Consider the following 19,669-nt stretch of genomic DNA (forward strand, 5'->3'; position numbering starts at 1 on the left):
CCTCTTTTGTTGAAATTGCAACTGTGGAAATAAAGTCTCGATTACAATCGTTGCTCCGGTAATAAATGTGTTTTAGGATATAAGCGTGGGGTGCATGAAAATAGGTGCTTTAAATGCTCCTTAACGAGTGACCTTAGCAAAACCCAAAAAAAAAAAAAAAAATAGTTCAATTTCCCTTGGAGGAACCCGGGAAGATGCCTTAGAAATGAAGGCGATGTGATAATTAGGTGAGAATCAATGATAATTGTTAGGTTTTCGGTGTGTGTTTGATAGGTAATTATTCGCCTTTAAATTTTTTATCAAATAAATACAGTATTCCCGGTTTGGACTGCACGAATTTTCTTAAAAAATTTGGAAAAATAAAAAATAAAAACTTTTCCTAAATTACATGTTTTCCACGTAAAAAATGTAATTTGAACCAACACGGTAATTCACTTACAGGGACCAATTATCAACTCTTCTCCAACCAAATTGTGTCTATTATTATTATAGGATGGACCAATGAACAACCAACAAGATGTATCGAAGGGGCGGCAATGTTGTGCCGTGATCAACTAACCGAACTCACTACTCTTTACCATCGTACATTTACCGGCAGTCATAAAATAACCGCCGGCATATGCTTAACAATACAAGTGTGCTTATAAAGTTGCAATTTTTACAGGTGGTTTTTAGTTTTACATCTAAAAATGCACTTATACCCGCGGTCTTTCTCAAGCTCCGGACAAAAAGGTCTTTCATTCCCCCATTAGTTACTAGGGCAGCACAAAAAATCGGCCAAACCGATAAACCTAACCGAACTGGGCCTTTCGGTTTGGTTCGGTTCAGTTTTTCTAGGCATTGGTTCACTCACGTTTTAGAATTTTACCGAACCGATCCCATTGGTTAGGTTCACAGTTTTGGAGTTTTAATCCGAAAATTAACCGAACCGAACCGAGAAATGGAGGAAAAGACGAACTGATTTTGTGTCACTATTAAATCTAAGGTGAGTTAATACTTTATATCATTTGCAAAGAGAAAAGGGTGATTTAAACAAGAGAGGTTTGCCTATATCAATTCCCTAGATTCAAAAGTCATGATACATTAATACATTCACCCCTTCCCCTCAGACCACCCCTTAGAAGTGTAAAAGAATAGTCATAAATACTTAGAAGGGCTGTCCAAGAGAAGAAAAGGGGGAGGGGCACAAATATGGATTGAGTTACTTTATTTGTATTAAACTTATTTATGACTGTGTATTTGTGTTGATGACTTGATTTGGATATGTTCTAAAGTTGATGGTTGGTTGATGGGTGATTTGGATAGATAAACCTTTTTTTAATAGATAAACATATTTAGTTGCTTGATTTGGATGGATAAACCGTGAACCGAACCGAACCGAACTGGTCAAAATCGGTTCGGTTTGGTTCGGTTATACCCCCATTGGTTCGGTTACGGTTTGGATTTTCTCCAAACCGATGGGATCGGATCGGATAAAAAAAAACTCCATAAACCGAACCATGTGCAGCCCTATTAGTTATGAATAAAACTTGGCTTCATACCCATTTGGAGGAAGTTCCTCCAGACCCCTTGCTAATAATGTAATAGCAAGGGGTGTGGAAATATCAAATCCTTTTGAAAATAAAAGGTCGCCATGGATTTGATATTTCCCCACCCCTTGCTATTAGAGGAAACTAGAGGAACTTTGGAGGAACTTCCTCCAAACTGTTCTAAAGCCAAGTTTTATAGGTACCAACGCTAGTCTCTCTATGACCGCCTGTAATAAAAATCCCGCAAAATTTTTTATTTTTATTTTTAAAGTGCGGGGCCTTGCCTGCCAAACCCTAAAGTTCATTTGACACCCCGCTTTCCTCTAGATGAAATCCCGAATGCCTGGAGATTCTCTTCACGTTTTCCCCTTCCCCTGTTTTTTTTTTCTTTCAAAACCCGTTGTGACCCTCGAGATGATCAACACCAGTGGGAGTTGTAACTTTATCCACCACCACCGTCACTTTTACAGCCACGGCCATCACCTTTACCTCCAAACCCTATGATGCTATTTTTCTTTCAAAAAAGTACTACTAATATAGTTGAGCTTGTCTGAAGTTGATCAGATCACTAGATTTGCCCCTTGCCTAATGCTTTTATTGATTGAAGATGACTGAATTGGATGTTTCAAAAAAAAAAAAGATAACTGAAATGGATTTTGATCCCAATATATTCCACCATCCAATGTTGTATTATGTTAGAATGAAGGTAAGTTTATATAGAAATCCTTGAATCTATTCATGGAAATATGCTATCCTACTTAGATAGGGATTTGCTAGCGTCCATCGCTGAAGGCATTTCGTGGATAGGCTGTTGCATGTGAGAGCAGCCACCTCATGAATGATGAAAAAATCTGCTGTGGCTGCTCTCACATTCAACAGACCATCAGCGAAATGCCTTCTGTGTTCACTATTTTTGTTTTGGTAATATCCTAGTGGTGAACATCTCCATTATGAGAAGAAGGTATGCCATGTGTTCTTTCCTCCCCATGAACTGCTGTTAGTGTATATATGTGCTGATGCATATGTACATACATCACATACAATGCATCTATCTATCTAATACAATAAGCTGGGATGAAAAGAGAATAGTTTTTTCGATTTTTTTGAAAATTACGTGAGAATTACACCACATTTTTTTACTTTTTTGAACAAATGCACCCATTCAACTCATATAATTTCAATCCTACCCCCCTCCTTTATTCTTTTAATAAAGGCACCCATTGAATCATATAATTGCAATCCTACCCCTCCTTTATGCTTTTAACAAAGGCACTCATTAAAGCCGTATAATTTCGATCTTACCCCCCTCCTTTATGGTTTTTTAATTAAAAAACTATAGGGTGATCTTAACCATCCGATTTAAGATAAGAGGAATTATGGAAACATCTATAGATTGGAGGGCTAGGATCAGCCTATGGAAATGATTTTTGTGGCACAACCTATGTATGTTGTGTTCCATCACATGGACGGTTTGGATCAACCTATGATGTGGTCCGTACCGTTCTTTGTCGGCCCGTGCATCGCACAGGTTTTTTACTAGTATATAATAAAGATGAAGGGAGGTTTACTGTTCACTGCTGATATGGCAGCCCTCCCCTTCCTCCCTCAAATCTACTTGGCAATAAAATTCCAATGTGGCAATAAGAAATTTGAAGTATTTTTTCTTTTCCTAACATGTCCTTTCTCATCCCAAATATTATTCGCTTTCGAAAGTAACGGCTTTAAATAGCAACGCTTCCTTTATTTTAGCCATTAATCTCTTATTAAAATTTGAGTTACCCTAATCAAATTCGATAATTTTGGAAAGGACACAATTAACCTCATCAAAGCCGTTTACCATCCTTAAATATAGAAGTTTTTTTCGTTTGGTATTCCTTTCATTTGGTATTCCCAAATTCATGGCCACTTTACTAACGCATACATCCCACTATTTATGGAATAAAGTCATTTCAATAAAATTGTTTCCTATTCCAAGATTTTGTTATTCCCTTATATATTAGATAACGTATATGTGTTTGTGTAATCCCTACATACATGGTGGCAGGTTTTGATCGGGATGCATTTGTTTATGAGAATTAGCCTTCCCTACACTTTATCATGGTGGAGAAAAATAGTCAGAGGGTTGTTCTTGACCTATACGATGCCATCAAGGAAGCCAGTACCATCATGTGCTTCTCATGTGTCTCTTTTTATCTCATAATTTATTTTTGCATCGTTTTGTTCTCTTAAGAAATTATAATTAATCTATTATTCATTTCTTTGGGGCAGTCTAACCAAAGTACTGTTTAACCAAGGCATGAATCTGTAAGTTTTCTTGCTTCTCTTTTGAAATTTTCATGTGACATGTTAACAATAAGCATTTATGACGATAACCCCTTTTGGAAATGTCACTTTTATGAATTCATTTCCGTTTTAGCACGTTGGTATTGAGAGAAATCATGGAGTTTGGGCTTTTTCTCTGCTCACCCTCTTTATAGTAAGATAGGATTTTCAGATATTTTAAAAATGTAATATAGGGTGTTGGGGTGATTTAAGCCCTTTTTGTTAATGAATTTGAGAATGGGTTCTGATTGCGAAATTGGTTCTTGGATTTCCAATTTACTTTTCACCGTCTCATCTCTGATTCCAAACTGATTTTAACCTAGTTAGGTGTTAAAATTCTGATTTTTTCTTTCACTATCTCTTTCAACCCATCTGATTTGTTCTTTAATCAACTTTTATTTTATTTTCAATCTTAATTTACTACCAAATCGTGCATCGCACGGTTGGACCCACTAGTACATCTATACAGACAGATATGTGAGTGAATGGAAGAATATGTTCATGAAAATAGATGGATAGGTAGACAATACACGGTTGGATGGATGGATGTGTATGTATATGAAGCATGATCAAGAAGACCCATTAAAGCTTGTACTGTTGCAGCCCAACTTTTGGTTCATTGTGTTTGTAAGGCCATGGTGATGAATGATGATATAATGTGCACATAGTCATCCGATCAGCTTTTACCTAGACAAACCATCAGCTTGTAATTAATGGTATTCTTGCATTAATCTTAACTCCATATTTTTTTTGCATTTATGGAAGATAGTGTCGGCACTTACATCATCAGTGATGAGGCAGAATACACAACTTCGAAATATAGAGCTACTACATATCGTTTATTCTCAAGGAGGCAGAATTACATATTGATTCTCATCCTTTTCTAGTCATACAAATGACCAAATTGATAAATTTTCCTTTCCCATTTGATTGATACTCGACAACATTCTGCTCATATCTTCGGAACAACTCATCAATTGTCACTTCTCCAAACTGACTAGCAAGCATGGATTCCGAAACAGCTCTTATACACTTTGAAACGTTTTGCGCACTTGCCAACTTATCAAACTCAAATGTTTCCTCATTGTCATCTTCACTACCATCCCAATTAATATCAATTACTTCGAATCGATCAAGACTAAAGGATCCTTCTTTCTCGACGGTAGACTCGAGTTCTTGAATTGAAGGTGCATAATATGGTAGATTAAATGAATCCACTTTCTCCTTCTCAATGGCTCCCTAAATTGGAAAAAAAGTAATTAGCAGAACATAGAAAACAGTAATATATGAAGATGTAATCATGCTTAGATGAGAGAGAAGGGGGGATTAAATGGTTACCCTTTACCTGTGAGACCAAGTCATTGAGAGCTTGAGCCAGCAATTCCCATTGGGAAGAACATTCACTACTAGAAGGATCCGAGTTTCTTCTGCCACAAAGTATAAGGACCATACGTCCATCACCAGGTACTTCTTCCGAGCGTGACTTTAGAAACAAAGAGAAATCTCTCTGAAATTGGGCGAAGTATGCTTTGAATACACTGGGAGGGCTTGTCTTTGCTAGGTAAATTCTGCCCTTGTTTAATGGGATGCCCATTTCGTCTTGAAGCCCTTGAGGAACCTGGCATGTCTTAATGCTTAAATTAGGTCCTCTTTAGAACATAACTTTCTTACATAAATTTATGATCTTTGAAGTTTGAACAAATTCAAGTGTACATAAATTAATGTTTATTTGTACCTAAATTTATGTTTATGCATGAGTTTCCTTTGTGAAGTGTCTATAATGCATACGTCTCTTTCCTTTGTCATTCGGTTTCTTTCCATAAGAAATTTCAATTGAAAGACTTTTTCCATTGGAAATTTTCACTGGAATTTTTTTTATGATGGATTACTTTTACAGCAGATGCATGCATGGGGGTCGATCATTTACAATACATGTTTTGATACGGTGAGGCCCATCATTTAACATCCATGCATAGCATGGGTGGGGACTGGGGCCCACCATTTTACAACTCATATTTTGAAATGGTAGAGCTCACCATACTAGTAGTCTATCTATAACCATGTTTCTTTCTGAAATCATTCATCTTTTTCCCATGAAATTTTTTTTCCTGCAATTCTTTTTTTCCACTCCTACCGCTATTAATAGGGGTTTGCCCATTACAAATTCGGTTTTCCAGAATTATCACAACTAATTAGGGCCACCATTTTAGATCCATTATTAGGTCCACCATCTTCACCCAAAACTGTTTTGATAGATTGATCATAGGCCTCCGATCAAACCGTCCAAATAGATTTTTTTTTGTCTTTTTCTATCACTATTCGGTTATAACCGCATAACCGAATTTTTAATCGGTTCAGTTTCGGTTCGGTTTTTGTAAAATTCAGTTTGGTTTCGGTTTCCGAAATTTGATAACTATCCTTAGCAACTGGGTCCTATCAACTAGATATACTCAACCACTACCTAATGACTATCCAACTTTAAACAAATAACAAAAAGAAACAAGGACTCTAAGAGAGTGGTGATTAAACGTTCACAGGTGGTGCATTGCAGCCACATTATTTGGCATTAGAAAAAAACACAAAAATTTAGAAATCCCCAACTCTTATAAAGAGAAGATTTCCTATTTTTAGGGGATTTGTGAAAACCAAATCTTTCCTAATGAGTGTTTCTAAATAGTGATCTCTGTCTCCTTCCCTCAGCCCAACTGTAATCTCTTTCCATATGAAAATTTCTATATTTGTGATGAGGAACTGAATATATTTCCAAAAAAAATCATTTTCTTTGCAGCAACAACATAATTTCATAAAAATAATCTCTTTTTCTTTTTAACATATTTCTCTGGTCAGGGTCCTGCCTAACCCCAGCTTACTCACCAAAAAAACTATATATATATATATATATATATATATATTATTTTTTAAATGGTCTTGAGGACAAGAAGAACATAATATAGAAAATTTGCATTTAATTGAAAAAATGCAAGAATTTTCGAAATGTTTTGCAAATTTTAAATTTTAAAACAGGGCATCAAAAAATTTACTTTTTTCAGAAGTATCTTTCAATTATTTCGAGAATTTTATTACTTCTTGGAACAAAAATAATATGTAGCTGAGTGACAGCTGAGTGGGTGAAAGTACTGACCTGAGAGAGCCAATGGAGACTATTAGAAGAATGAATAAAGTGTAGACTTTTGCTTGGGAAAAGCCTCCCATAAAAGGAACCAGCCACTCCTGCCAAGAAGCACTGCTCCAAACCGACCCCTTTCTCTTCATTAATTTTCTCATAGAAACTTGGTAGCATGTATCTGAAAATAGTGTTAAAATCATTCCCTGGAAGGTCATTCAAGAACATTTGGAACTCCGGCAATGGATGGCCCAACTGTCGACATTTCTTCTCGATAGTATCTATAATATGAGATATCACAAAGAGGGTGTTGGGTCCTGAAGAACAACCCAAATCTGCAATGCTCAACTTCTTAGGGAAGGAGGTACAATAAAGATCCAATATAACTTCTTCTACAATAGGCCTCACTTTGGTTATTGCCATTCTCTGTAAAAAAATGAAAAAAAATTGGCATAATCAAATCATGTAGAAGACCATTAGGGGAGAGAGAGAGAGAGAGAGAGAGAGAGAGAGAGACCTGTAGTGTTGAATTATTAGCATAACTGGTTTCTCCCTCTCCCCCATTCATGTGAAGAAATTGTTGAACTTCCATGGCAAGGGCCTCCTGCAACTAGAGAAGAAGATAGCCAATGAAAAAAAACATAGCCTTCAAGTATGTATTTATAGAGGGAAAACCCAAAGTTTGTTGCTGTAACAAAAACAAGAGGAATGATAGATGTCGGTTACAATTAATGATGTGGAACCAATCGAGCGCCCTTTTCCGGCTCTTTATGCAAGGGCTCCCTTGCATCTATCATCGCTCCAAAAACAATGATCGTTTTAAAAAATTCATATGCATTATTATGGATAACACTCCTAAAACGGGAGGCTTAAAATAAAGACCCGGTGAAAATGACCGATCAATATGACCATTTTCACATTTTTTTTGTGCATTTGTGGGAGGTATGCTCTCTTATTAGTGTTTTTTTTTGTTCACGTGTCACAATAGAGTAGTGTTTAAAAATGCAGATGTGACACGGAACGTGGCAAGGAAAAATCCTTGTCGACTCGGCGCGGACATGGCCAAGAATGCGGTTGACAAGGCCAAGAACTCGGTTGACGCGGTAATAACTCGGGAGAGTCAAAGGAGTTTATTGACTCTGTAGGATAAAATGCGGAATGCGGATGTGGTGCAACGCGGAACGCGGAACGCGGCCAAGGTAAAAAGGAGTCGACTCGGGCGAGTTCATTGTCGAGTTAAGGAGTTTTTAAACACTGCAATAGAGTACCTCATTTTGTTAATGAACCAAGAAACTAGCAAAAAAAAACACCCCACAAAGCAAACAAAGGCAAATCACCAAGCACAAACAAGAGCACAACAGATTTTACATGAAAAACCCTGTAACATTATGGAAAAAACCACAGGACAACTCCCAAGAGAAATCCACTATAGAATCAGAGGGGAATACGGGCTTACCTCGAACCCCTTACGAGGACTTCAATCCCTTTTTCTTGGCTTTCCTTCTTCCTTCTTATGGTCTGCCTCTTTCAAAGACGATCAACCATTTTGGTAGGGTTTCAAAATCCTCATATAAGTAAGCATCCTTTTTATACTTTTAGCAATATCCTTTTTTATGTGGTAAGCCATCTTCATGTCAATCTTCTCCGCTAATGCTCCGTTCAGTGTAAAAAATGGATGCAAAAAAAAAAAATTATGTCATAAAAAATGAACATAAAACAAATTGGGAGATGATAATTTCACTCCCCCTGCATTACGCGCACACTCCCCATATAACGTGATTTGATGTCAAAAAGCGTTAAAGTTACCCACTTTTCATGTCAAATCAGGTTATAAGGGGAGCGTGCGCGTAATGCAGGGAGAGTGAAAATATCATCGCCCAACAAATTTTACGTCCACTTTACTTTGAAAGATCGAGCCTACAGCTCTGTTTCTTTCTACGTAAAAATGGACGTAAATTTTGTTTTATGTTCATTTTTACAACACAAAACAAATGTTACGTACATTTTTACATGGAAAGTAGTGAAAATTTCCACCTAAAATTGTGCTCCTGGGAATCCAGAATTTACTTTGGAAAACTCGCTTTGACCCTATAAATGGAAGGACCGAGAGTTTTTCGCCTCTCATATTTAACGGCTTTATGCCAATTATCCCTTTTTCTGGTTGAAAAATCTTGGTTATCGACTTCCTCTTTCTTGGTAAAGAGAGAATCTCAGTCCCCACGAGATATCCAAAACACATTTATCTTTGATGTAGAAGGACCGAGAGTTTTTCGCCTCTCTCGTATTTAGATTATCCCTTTTTCTGGTCGGAAAAATCTTGGTTACCGACTTCCTCTTTCTTGGTAAAGAGAGAATCTCAGTCCCCATCCTACAAAGTGCGCTGCTGCACCATATAAAAACTCCCCCACGAGATACCTAAAACACATTTATCATTGATGTAGTTTTTTTTCCCTATGGATACACGCATCACCACGTGTATCAGGTAAGTCGGGGCGGGATTCAAACACTCGTCAACAGGGAGCAAACCCGTGACTTTATGCCGAAGAGCCACTGTGGGTTCCATTGATGTAGTGTTGTACGAGGTTTGCCGGCAAAAATATCATTGCTTCTTTCCACATTATTCCACGTTGCATTCATTTTTTGGATATGCAAATCTTACTTTTTGTGGAGAAAAGTACGGAATGCGTACCATAGCTTCGAGCAATTATGGATTTCGGGTACCTTTTAAAACAAGAATTAAACATGGGTGATTCTTCAAAAAGGGGTGGGAAAAAGACCCCAATACCCTTCTGATAGAGTCCTCATATGTTGCCCTCCCGATGGATGAGAACGTCAATCATTATCATCAAAAAGTATTGAAGTTGCCCACTTTTTATGGAGCGCATGCGTATCTTTTGGATAATAAAGGCTAACGTCTCTTTTGACTTAGAACGGCGACGTTATTGAACATTTTATTATTTCTCACGTCTCTTTTGGCTTAGAATGCCGCCAGATTCTTGAGTAAGCTGCCAGAATATCATATACGCCGCCAGATTCAAGAAACACCCATCGTTCAAAGATATCAAGTACGCCGCCGGAATATCGAGTATGCTGTCGGATTTTCTGGGTTCAAACATGTGTTCCAAACATATCGAGTACGCCACCGGAATATCAAGGGGTACACCAGTGGAAATAGGGTGCACACCGCCAGATTTTAGAGTACGCCACCGGAATATCTAGTACGCTGCCGGATTTTCTGGGTTCAAACATGTGTTCCAAACATATCGAGTACGCCGTCAAAATATCGAATACGCCCCCGGATTCTAGAGTACCCCACCGGATTCTAGAGAACGTCACCGGAATATCAAGAGGTACGCCAGTGGAAATAGGGGGTGCGCCGCCGGATTTTAGAGTACGCTGCCGGATGTTCTGGGTTCAAACATGTGTTCCAATATATCGAGTACGCCACCGGATTCTAGAGTGTGCCGCCGGATTCTAGAGAACGACGCTGGAATATCAAGGGGTACGCCAGCAGAAATAGGGTGTAAGCGGAAAAAGAGTGTACCCCGGCGGAATCTCATACATAGAGGCAGTATTATTAGAAGACAATCACCGTTCCATATTGATTCCCACGTGTCGTGGATCCAACCGTCTATGCATATTGGCGACGGCTAAGATTTAAAAGAACCCAAGGGACTCTGGATTTAAAGAAAGATTTCAAATCGAAACCAAACCGGATGTATATAGAGGCACCAACGTTCCAAAAGATTTTTCAACACGTGTCAAGCATCCATCCGTCTCTAGTTATTTCCAATGGCCAAGATAGAAACGAACCCAAGGTTCTGCCGGTTCAAATAGACATTCAAACGAACCAAAAGAAGCCTTATGAAGCGCGTCATTTAATGGGCAGTAATGAAAAATGAGATTTATGTTGATGTCAGAAGGATATCAGGGTCTTTTTCCCACCTGATTTTGAAGAATCACCCGTGTTTGATGCTTGTTTAAAAAGGTACGCGAAATCCGTAATTCCTTGAAACTTGAGCCCTCATTCCGTACTTTTCTCCTTTTTGTCTCTCTATCATGAAGCATCCATACGTTTGTCATCCTATTTTTCTACATGGTTAAAGCTTTGAAGCTTTGAAGTGCATCATACTTCTACTCATGGTTTCAAATTTCGGTTTCGGAATGCGTTTCGGACCTCACCAAAACCCCGGTCGAAGGCTATTTTCTCATATAAAATTTCAACCGAAATTACCAAAATTCCATATTTTTGGCTGAAATTTCGGGATAATATTAAATAATTATCAAAAATCGAGATTTTTGGGTGAAATCCCTTAAATTTCCGACGGAATTTCGGGATAAATGAAATTTCGACTGGAATTTCAAAATTTCGGCCCAAATAAATGACGGTTTCGGGTAGTAGCGAACTAGCGATTTCGGATTTCGGTCGAAATTTAAAACAATGCTTCTACTTAATAGTTTTGAAAGATTGTTATGATAGTACCTATGGAGCCCATTATATGAATGGTGTGAGGCTAAAGTTGTCTCTTCCTTTAAAACACTCTCCTCATCATTTTTTAAAATGAGGAGAGATGTATTGATATAAAATGCAACCACAGGAAAGTGAGGTCAAGTAATGGATCGATACAAGATGATTTGAATCGTGTGGCCATTAGCCCTCAATCTGTAATCCGTGATGATTTGAATATGGCCATTAGTGAATATCATCGCGTGAAAATCACCATACTCATATTGCACACACCCACTTGCATTTGTTTTCCAAATTATAATTATATATATTTTCTTGTATAATCAAACTGGTTTCAAAAGGATGCCTTAATCAATTGCATGGATGTGCATTGGGGTCATTGGAAGGGAATGGGCCTTGGTGGACCAACTTTTTGATGTGGGTGGCCTATCAGGTGGTTGACAATATCACACCTAGTGAAAGGGTGGTTGTCTTAGGAGGGTGCATGTGATTGGTAGTGTGGGGGCCACGGAGTGGCCGGAGTAAACGAGTCTCTCCTATGTGTTGTCTTAGGCCCCTGATCGATAATCGAATGGACCTTATTGATAGGCTGTGTTCAAAATGGAGTAATCTCTCCCGAGTGGTGATGGAAAAGCCTTGTCAAAAAAATTGATGGAAATGGAGAGACCACCACCCTACGGGAGTATGAATGCTTCCCCTTAATCAAGAAAAGCACTTTCGCATGTGCTACAAAGAGAGTTACAAGTCCAGACCGTCCAGAGCTCTCTTCCAATCCACCCCTATTTCCATCCATTCCAATTGATTTTGAGCACCCAAGTTTTGCAGGAAATCTCTATAGGATCAAAGTCAATTGGGATTGATTCCGCTGCACTCATCGATTTTCAGGTACCCATCTAGGGATAATCAGGTCCTCCCATTATGGCTCAAGGCAAATCTCCCTCCAACTTCTATTAATATCAGAGCTAGATTAGAATTTGAAAGGAGAGAGGATACTTACCCAAGAGGAGACCACAATAGTGATCTTTGAGAAAATAAGAGAAAGGCCTTTAGCTCGGTTCTTGAATAGCCTGGTGTTTCCATCATTCCATAAGATCCATGTCGGACAATAACAATGCCACTCGCCCTAAGATTCTTCCTTTGGAAGGCCCTTAGCATCTCGACATCTTGAATACACCATAAATAGAGAATATTGTAGAGGTGCAACCCGGGTAGAGTTTTGGGAGTTCGGGCTGATGAGCTTTCACCATAAAACTGGATCACGGATATGACCCAAGTTGCACCCCTAAAATATTGATTTAATGAGCATGCAATGCATGTCATGTATAACATATATGTTTCCTCTAAATTAAGAGAGCATGTGATGCACGACTTATATAAAAGATATATGTACGTGTGCAACAAAAATATGTTGGTCGTGACATATAACCTCCAAACCCCCCAAAATAATACTATCAGTTCCATCTCATTTTTCTCTACTTTATGGGTCTGGACATTTTATTTTTATATATAGGTAAGCTGGGGTTTGACGGGGACCCTTACCTATTTATTAAGATGAGAAAGATATTACAGTCAAGTGTACAAAACACTAATCCTATTACAAGAATACGGATTGGATAGAAAGCAAGAGACCAAAAGTGAAGATCAAAGACAATACCTATCCCTAGATACAAAGAAAATGTTGACATGTACATCAACATCTTCTGTCAAAGTCCGGATTTCCACCCATCTATCTATAATATACTGGCATGACGAAACCGTAATAAATAAAAAATGAATTGCAAGCGATGTTTGCATCTGGTTTACATCATGAGTTTAATTCACATTTCATTCCAAAAAAGTTAAATGGAGTCAATTGAATTTTAGGTTTTTTCCTATAAACCTGACTTGACCCGAGATTGGTCGAGTTTTTCACTCTAAAAAACCGACCAACTCAAGACCCATAATTTCTGAACCCAACCCAGGTTATTTTTTTGCCGCGTAAAACCCAACCCAGGTTGTAGCCCTTGCCCCAATCATCTCAGACTTGAATGCGCCGATTTATATCACCGTACTGTTGTTGTTGAGGTAGATATGAGGTTGTTGAAGTAGATAGCTTTTGAGTTTTCCCAAGCCACGGACATATGAGTTGTGTGGTTTGGGGAAAGCGAGTATTGCCTTTGTAGCCAAAATAGAAAGTGTTTTTTGTTTTTTTTGTTTTTATTTATTGAAAAACTCTCCCACTCTCACATGTCCTTGCAAGAAGAGAAGAATAGCTAGGGTTTGTAACTCTTGGAGATGGTTTTGGGTGCTCTTGGAGAGAGTGAAAACAAGGATCACAAAAGGGGCTTCTAACAAAGATCACAAAAGGGGCTTCCAAGGTTTTCTCTAAATGATTCTCTTTGTTCTCTAGTTTGAAAGAGAAGGAGAAGATTGGCGACGGATTTTCTCTTATGCGCACTACAAGAGAGAAAATCAAGAAGGGATTTCGTAAAAGGCTTACAAGGGAAGGGTTTGGGATTTGATCAAGTGTTAGATTGATTGAAGAACCTTTTGTAACCTTTACTTCTTGATTAGTGGAATATTTCTCTTGGATCGCTCGTGGACGTTGGCTTTGCCGAACCATGTAAAAATTGTGTGTTCTTTGTGGTTGTCATTGTGTGATTTGTTATATCTTGCTTTAGATTGTGGATTTTGATCGGACCTTTGTCCATCATATTTTCTACATAGGAAATGATTTGAGCACTACCATGATTTGATAATGATACGCCAAGCATCTTAAAGCTAATATTTTAACTGCTGTCAGAAGAATATTACAGGTATCAAAAAGCTTTTACAAGCCTTTAAATACTGAACGACAAGATGCATCACGCATCTTTATCAGAGAATTTATATGATGGGTGGCCGTGAGAACACGTGAAGTCTAAAAAAAGTAGGTACGGCCCACTTTTTTTTATGATCCAAACCGTCCATCTGTTTGGGCACAACGTAAATAGGTTGTGCCCAAAAAATAATTTCCATAGGATGATCCTAACCCTCCGATCTGCAGAAGATTCCATAAATGATTTTTGGAAATCTCCATATTCATATCAGTTCAGATCGGAGGATTTAGGATCATCCTATGGAAATGATTTTTGGGGCACAACCTATTTACGTTGTGCCCAAACAGATGAACGGTTCGGATGATTAAAAAAAGTGGGATGTACCTACTTTTTTAGACTTCACGTGTTCTCACGGCCACCCATCATAGTGGGCCGTACATACTTTTTTTAGACTTCACGTGTTCTCTCAACCAAAGAAGGTAGTTTGATGTGTGAGAGTCAACGTGCGTATAAAACTCAGAAGGCGTAAGGAAGTTTATTGGTGGGATCCCCTTGTCAGATTGCACCACTGACTGGCCTAGATCTTTTGAGAAAGGTTTGAGTGTCAGCATGTCTGTGGAATCCAAAAGATGGTGAACTATGCCTAAGCCGAGCAAATCTAGATAAAACTCTGGTGGAGGCCTGCAGTGATACTGAAGTGCAATGTTCGTCTGATAAGGCCGAAAGACTAATTGAACTATCTAGTAGTTGGCTCTAATCAATCCATTTATGTTATGAAGAACTGGCGATATGGGTTGAACTGGAAGCCAAGTTACACTGCCCAATTGTTCTTTAACCTAGAACACACAAAAGGTGTTGGTCATTTTTTATAGCAGGATGGTAGTCATGGAAATAGAAATTTGAAAATGAGTGTGTAACAACTCACCTACCAAATCAACTAGCCCCAAAAGTGGATGGCGGTGAAGTGTGCGACCCATACTCGGCCGCCACGACAATTGCCATGCCTTGTGAGTTGGAGGGTGTGTTGGTCACTGTAAAAATTTGAGGGTCTACCTGGGAGGGGTGTCCATTGGTGTGAATCTTAATGGTAGTGGTAAATATTCAAATGAGAACTTTGAAGGATAAAACTTGCACATGGGTTAGTCGACTCTAAGAGATGAGGGAAGCCCGCCAGATAGCGTGCATCAGGTGAGCTTTGAAATGGAATCGGTTAAAACTACTGAACAAAGATAAGACAGTTAATAGTGACTCTCTTAATTCAAGGCTGGGCCTCTAGCTCAATGGTCAAGGCTTTGTTCTTCAGCCTGGAGGTCGGAGGTTCAATCCCAGCTAATCTACCAAAAACAAGCTAGTTTGAGTCATCAAGTTTAATGGAAACAAGGGTGGGAAGAGGGGCAATATAAGATTGGGAATCTTGGAAAATTGGTTGGAATCAAGAGGAGAGATTTTATCCATTGGTAATGGATGGGAAAGATAAAAAAAAAAATAGAAAAGAGACGATTGGAAGAACACCTTGATGAGAGAGACATATATAGAAAGGGACAAATAAGAAGAGGCGACAATCAGGAACGAATAAGGAGACTACAATGAACAACTAACAAGAGATATTGAAGGGACAACAATGTTTCTACCCTGATCGACAAACTGAACTTTGAAAGGCTTCAATAGCAATCAACTAAAACCAGAATGCAGTGCACTTCAGAGATGATCAACAAATGGAACAATGGTCACTATCATGCTTTGATACTATGATACGGTTTGAGTTTTTGGAATACTAAATTTGACCATTATGGGTTGCCGTCATTGTATTATACATGTGTATGGAGATTAAAGAAATACGTGTAGGGTATCTTGACAATGTGTGCATGCTATTTATATCTTTATTAGTATTAATATAAAAAAGGGAGTTCAATTCATAATTTGTGACCCCTTTTCGCTGTTCACAAGACCCTTCACTTTATTTGAATTATGCTTGCAACATCTTTGTATAATACCAGCAAAGAAGCATAAAATGCTATCGAACAAAGTAGGATACACAACTTTAAAATATAGGACTACTACATATAATTTATTCTCAATGAGGCGGTTATATGCTCATTTTCATCCTTTTCTAGTCATACAAATCACCAAATTGATGTACTTGCGTTTCCCATTTGATTGAAACTGAACAACATTTTGTTCATATTTTTGGAACAAATCATCTATTGTCGCCTCTCCAAAGTGACTAGCAAGCATGGATTCCGACACAGCTCTAATGCACTTTGAAACGTTTTGCGCACTTGCCAAGTTATTAAACGCAGATGTTTCCTCATAGGCATCTTCACTACCATCCCAATTAATATCAATTATTTCGAGGCGATCAAGACTAAAGGATCCTTCTGTCTCAATAATAGCCTCCAGTTCATGAATTGAAGGTGTATAATAGGGTAGATTAAATGAATCCACTTTCTCCTGTTCAATCACTCCCTAAATTGGACAAACTTGTTAGCAAAGCAAAGAAAATAATGATCTATAGAGTTTTCAATGAGAGAGAGATGAGGGGGTTTAAATAGTTACAATGTGAATTTGTTTATACCTGTAAGACCATGTCGTGGAGAGCTTGGGCCAACGGTTCCCAACAGCAGTCTCTATTGTATGGATATGAGCTTCTCCTTCCATGAAGTGTTAGGACCATACGTCCTCCACCAATTAGTTCTTCCGAGCGTAACTTGAGAAAGAAGGAAAAGTCCCTTTGAAATTCCGCTAAGTAAGCTTTAAACACGCTTGAAGGGCTTGTCTTTGCCAAGTAAATATTACCCTTGTTTAATGTGATGCCCATTTCGTTTTGAAGCCCTTGAGGAACCTGGTGTGTTTTAATGCCTATGTTAGGGTATGCTTTAAAACATGAAATTCCTGCACATGATACATGCATGCTTGCCGCTTCCTTATATGGTCTTTGAATTTTGATCTTTAATGCCTATGTTAGGGTATGCTTTGAAACATGACATTCTTACACATGATACATGCATGCTTGCCGCCTTATATGATCATGAATTTTGAACAAATTTGAGTACATAAATTTATATTTTGCATGAGTTTCCATGTATGTTCGCACACACATACGCACAAGCACTAGTATTCTCACCATCAAATCCTGAGGTAAAATGGTGAGCCCCACTCCATAAAAAATCTAAGGTTTAAATTAGTGGACCCTACTTTTGAATGGGTTTAATTGGAGATGGTGGCCCCACTACATCAAAACATGTGGTATAAAATGGTGAGCCCCACCCTTGGTATGAGTAGGTATAAAATGGTGTGGGTCTCACCCCATCAAAATATAATGTGAGAAATGGTGGGCCCTGCAGTACTGTGCTTGAGGTGTAAAAAAATTCATGGAAAATAATATTCTATTGGAAAGATTCCAAAGTCCAGTAGGTTTGGGTGGAGATAGTGGGCCCGCCCATGGGTGTAAACTGGTGTGATCAACCATAATGCATGGGTTTGGGTGGAGATGGTAGGCGTCATCCCCAGGAAAACATGGTATAGAATAGTGGTTCCTAGCATATCAAAACATGAGGTGCCTATATATGCATGGGTTTAAATGATGGGCCTCACCCTATCAAAATATGTGGTCTAAAATGGTTGGGCCGAGCATGTTATGCATGAGGTGTAAAAGAATTACCATACAAAAATCTCAGAAAATATTTTCCATGGAAAATATTTACCAATAAAATTATCCATGAAATTAGTCTTCCAATAAAACCAAATCGTCCTAAAATTAGTCTTTCTAAATACTGATTCCTCTCTCTAAAACCATGCCCCCGACTCTTATAAGAAGCACTCCTAAAAAATTCGATGTTTGTTTCTAGGAATTGCTAGGGACCATCACAGAAGTCATTTCGTGGGTGCGCAATTGCATGAGAGAGCATCCACCTAAGATGAATTAAATGAATAGTGACAAAATCAGTTGAAAAGTGAGGCTATGTTGCTGCTATCTCATTCAAGAACACTGAAATGCCTTCTGCGATGGTCCCTAGCAAATCCCTTTGTTTCTAGTGGGCTGAAAATATTTCCAAAGAAAAATTAAAAGATCTTTGTAACTAAAAAAAAATAAAAATTAGAGGAATGATAGAATGAAGGGCGCCCTTGCAAAAATAAGCTCCAAGGACGCCACTATTGGTTGCTTTATGCAAAGTCAACACGGTTTCAATGTTTCTAGGAGCATTTCCACTTTTTTAGGTGCATTCCACCTTTTTCCGGGCTGCACTTTGCATAAAGCAACCAATAGGGGCACCCTTGGAGCTGATTTTCGCAAGAGCGCTCTACATTCTATCATTCCTCTTTTCTTGAAATATTTCAAAAAATGCCCATGAGAAAAACAATAACGTGGTACAGAAAATTTGCATTGATTAAAATATGCAATAATTTTTAAGGGGATTTGCCAGGGTCCATCGCAAAAGGCATTTCGCAGCTGGTCTGTCACATGCCAGACCAGCCACCTCATGAATGGAGACAACAGCACAAGGTGGCTGGTCTGACATGCGACCGTGAGCAGCCGCGAAATGCCTTTTGCGATGGACGCTCTCAATTCCCATTTTAAAATATTTTTTAGTTCATAAAGTTTAAAAACAGGGCATCCAAAATTTAATTTTTTTCATGATTCTTTCAGTTTATTCGGAGAATTTTATTTCTATATATGCATAATACAATATATTTGTCGACATAAATTTGTTAGTAGGAAACTTTCAATCTAACATCTTTGAGCCCTATATATGACCTATTTATGGGCTGCTCCTACCATGAAGATCACTGACCTGCGAGAGCCAATGGAGACTATAAGAAGAATGAACAAAATGTAGACTTTTGCTTGGGAAAAGCCTCCCATAAAAGGAACCAGCCACTCCTGCAACAAAACACTGTGCCAAATCGGCCCCTTTCTTTTCATTAAGTTTCTCATAGAAACTTGGTAGCAGATATCTGAAAATGGTGTTAAAATCGTTCCCTGGAAGGTCATTCAAGAACATTTGGAACTCAGGCAACGGATGGTTCAGCTGGTGGCATTTCATCACAACAGCATCTATTATATTAGACAGCACTAAGAAGGTGTTGGGTCCTGAAGAACAACCCAAGTCTGCTATGGTTATCTTCTTAGGGAAAGAGACGCAGTAAAGACTTGATATGGCTTCTTCTATTATGGGCCTCACTTTGGCTATTGCTGTTCTCTATACAAAATGAAAAAAAAAATGTCATAATCAAATCATGTAGAAGACCATTAGAAGAGAGAGAGAGAGACCTGTAGTGATGAATTATTAGCATAGCTGATATCTCCCACTCCACCATTCATGTGAACAACTTGTTGGACTTCCATGGCGGGCCTGCTTCAACTAGACGAGATACCTTATGTTTTAATATGTTGTGAACTTCCGTCTCACCTATTCTCACTTTTATG

At 38.4% G+C, this 19,669-nt stretch overlaps 2 protein-coding genes across 8 annotated transcripts; both read right to left on the reverse strand.

Moving 5' to 3' along the window:
- Positions 1 to 4,578: 4,578 nt before the first annotated feature.
- Positions 4,579 to 12,682, reverse strand: LOC143892646 (putative jasmonic acid carboxyl methyltransferase 1). Of its 7 annotated transcripts, none has more exons than XM_077397408.1 (6): positions 12,441 to 12,682; positions 8,432 to 8,493; positions 7,493 to 7,579; positions 6,994 to 7,401; positions 5,197 to 5,469; positions 4,579 to 5,090 (listed from the first exon to the last, which is right to left on the reverse strand). In XM_077397408.1, exons 3-6 carry the CDS (start codon positions 7,565 to 7,567, stop codon positions 4,725 to 4,727), a joined length of 1,122 nt encoding a protein of 373 aa, XP_077253523.1. In that variant the 5' UTR covers positions 7,568 to 7,579; positions 8,432 to 8,493; positions 12,441 to 12,682; the 3' UTR covers positions 4,579 to 4,724. The 7 variants fall into 7 exon arrangements, with proteins under 7 accessions (XP_077253523.1, XP_077253520.1, XP_077253522.1 ...); XM_077397405.1 differs by having other exon boundaries at positions 7,493 to 7,585; XM_077397407.1 differs by having other exon boundaries at positions 8,432 to 8,499.
- A 3,419-nt stretch (positions 12,683 to 16,101) lies between these two features.
- Positions 16,102 to 19,669, reverse strand: LOC143846231 (putative jasmonic acid carboxyl methyltransferase 1). Its single transcript, XM_077354658.1, has 4 exons — positions 19,514 to 19,669; positions 19,035 to 19,442; positions 16,817 to 17,083; positions 16,102 to 16,707 (listed from the first exon to the last, which is right to left on the reverse strand). Exons 1-4 carry the CDS (start codon positions 19,586 to 19,588, stop codon positions 16,342 to 16,344), a joined length of 1,116 nt encoding a protein of 371 aa, XP_077210773.1. The 5' UTR covers positions 19,589 to 19,669; the 3' UTR covers positions 16,102 to 16,341.

Source organism: Tasmannia lanceolata, unplaced genomic scaffold (genome assembly GCF_043159265.1).
Source record: "Tasmannia lanceolata isolate RefF3 unplaced genomic scaffold, GAP_Taslan_0.1 ptg000015l, whole genome shotgun sequence".
Taxonomy (NCBI): domain Eukaryota; kingdom Viridiplantae; phylum Streptophyta; class Magnoliopsida; order Canellales; family Winteraceae; genus Tasmannia; species Tasmannia lanceolata.

Coding starts and splice junctions, on each gene's coding strand:
- LOC143846231 (XM_077354658.1), bottom strand. CDS start 19,588: ATGGAAGTCCAACAAGTTGTTCACATGAATGGTGGAGTGGGAGATATC. Junction 17,084..19,034: donor GTCTCCATTGGCTCTCGCAG/GTCAGTGATCTT, acceptor AAAACACACCAG/GTTCCTCAAGGGCTTCAAAA. Junction 16,708..16,816: donor TCCACGACATGGTCTTACAG/GTATAAACAAAT, acceptor TGTCCAATTTAG/GGAGTGATTGAACAGGAGAA.
- LOC143892646 (XM_077397406.1), bottom strand. CDS start 7,567: ATGGAAGTTCAACAATTTCTTCACATGAATGGGGGAGAGGGAGAAACC. Junction 5,470..6,993: donor GTCTCCATTGGCTCTCTCAG/GTCAGTACTTTC, acceptor AAGACATGCCAG/GTTCCTCAAGGGCTTCAAGA. Junction 5,091..5,196: donor TCAATGACTTGGTCTCACAG/GTAAAGGGTAAC, acceptor TTTCCAATTTAG/GGAGCCATTGAGAAGGAGAA.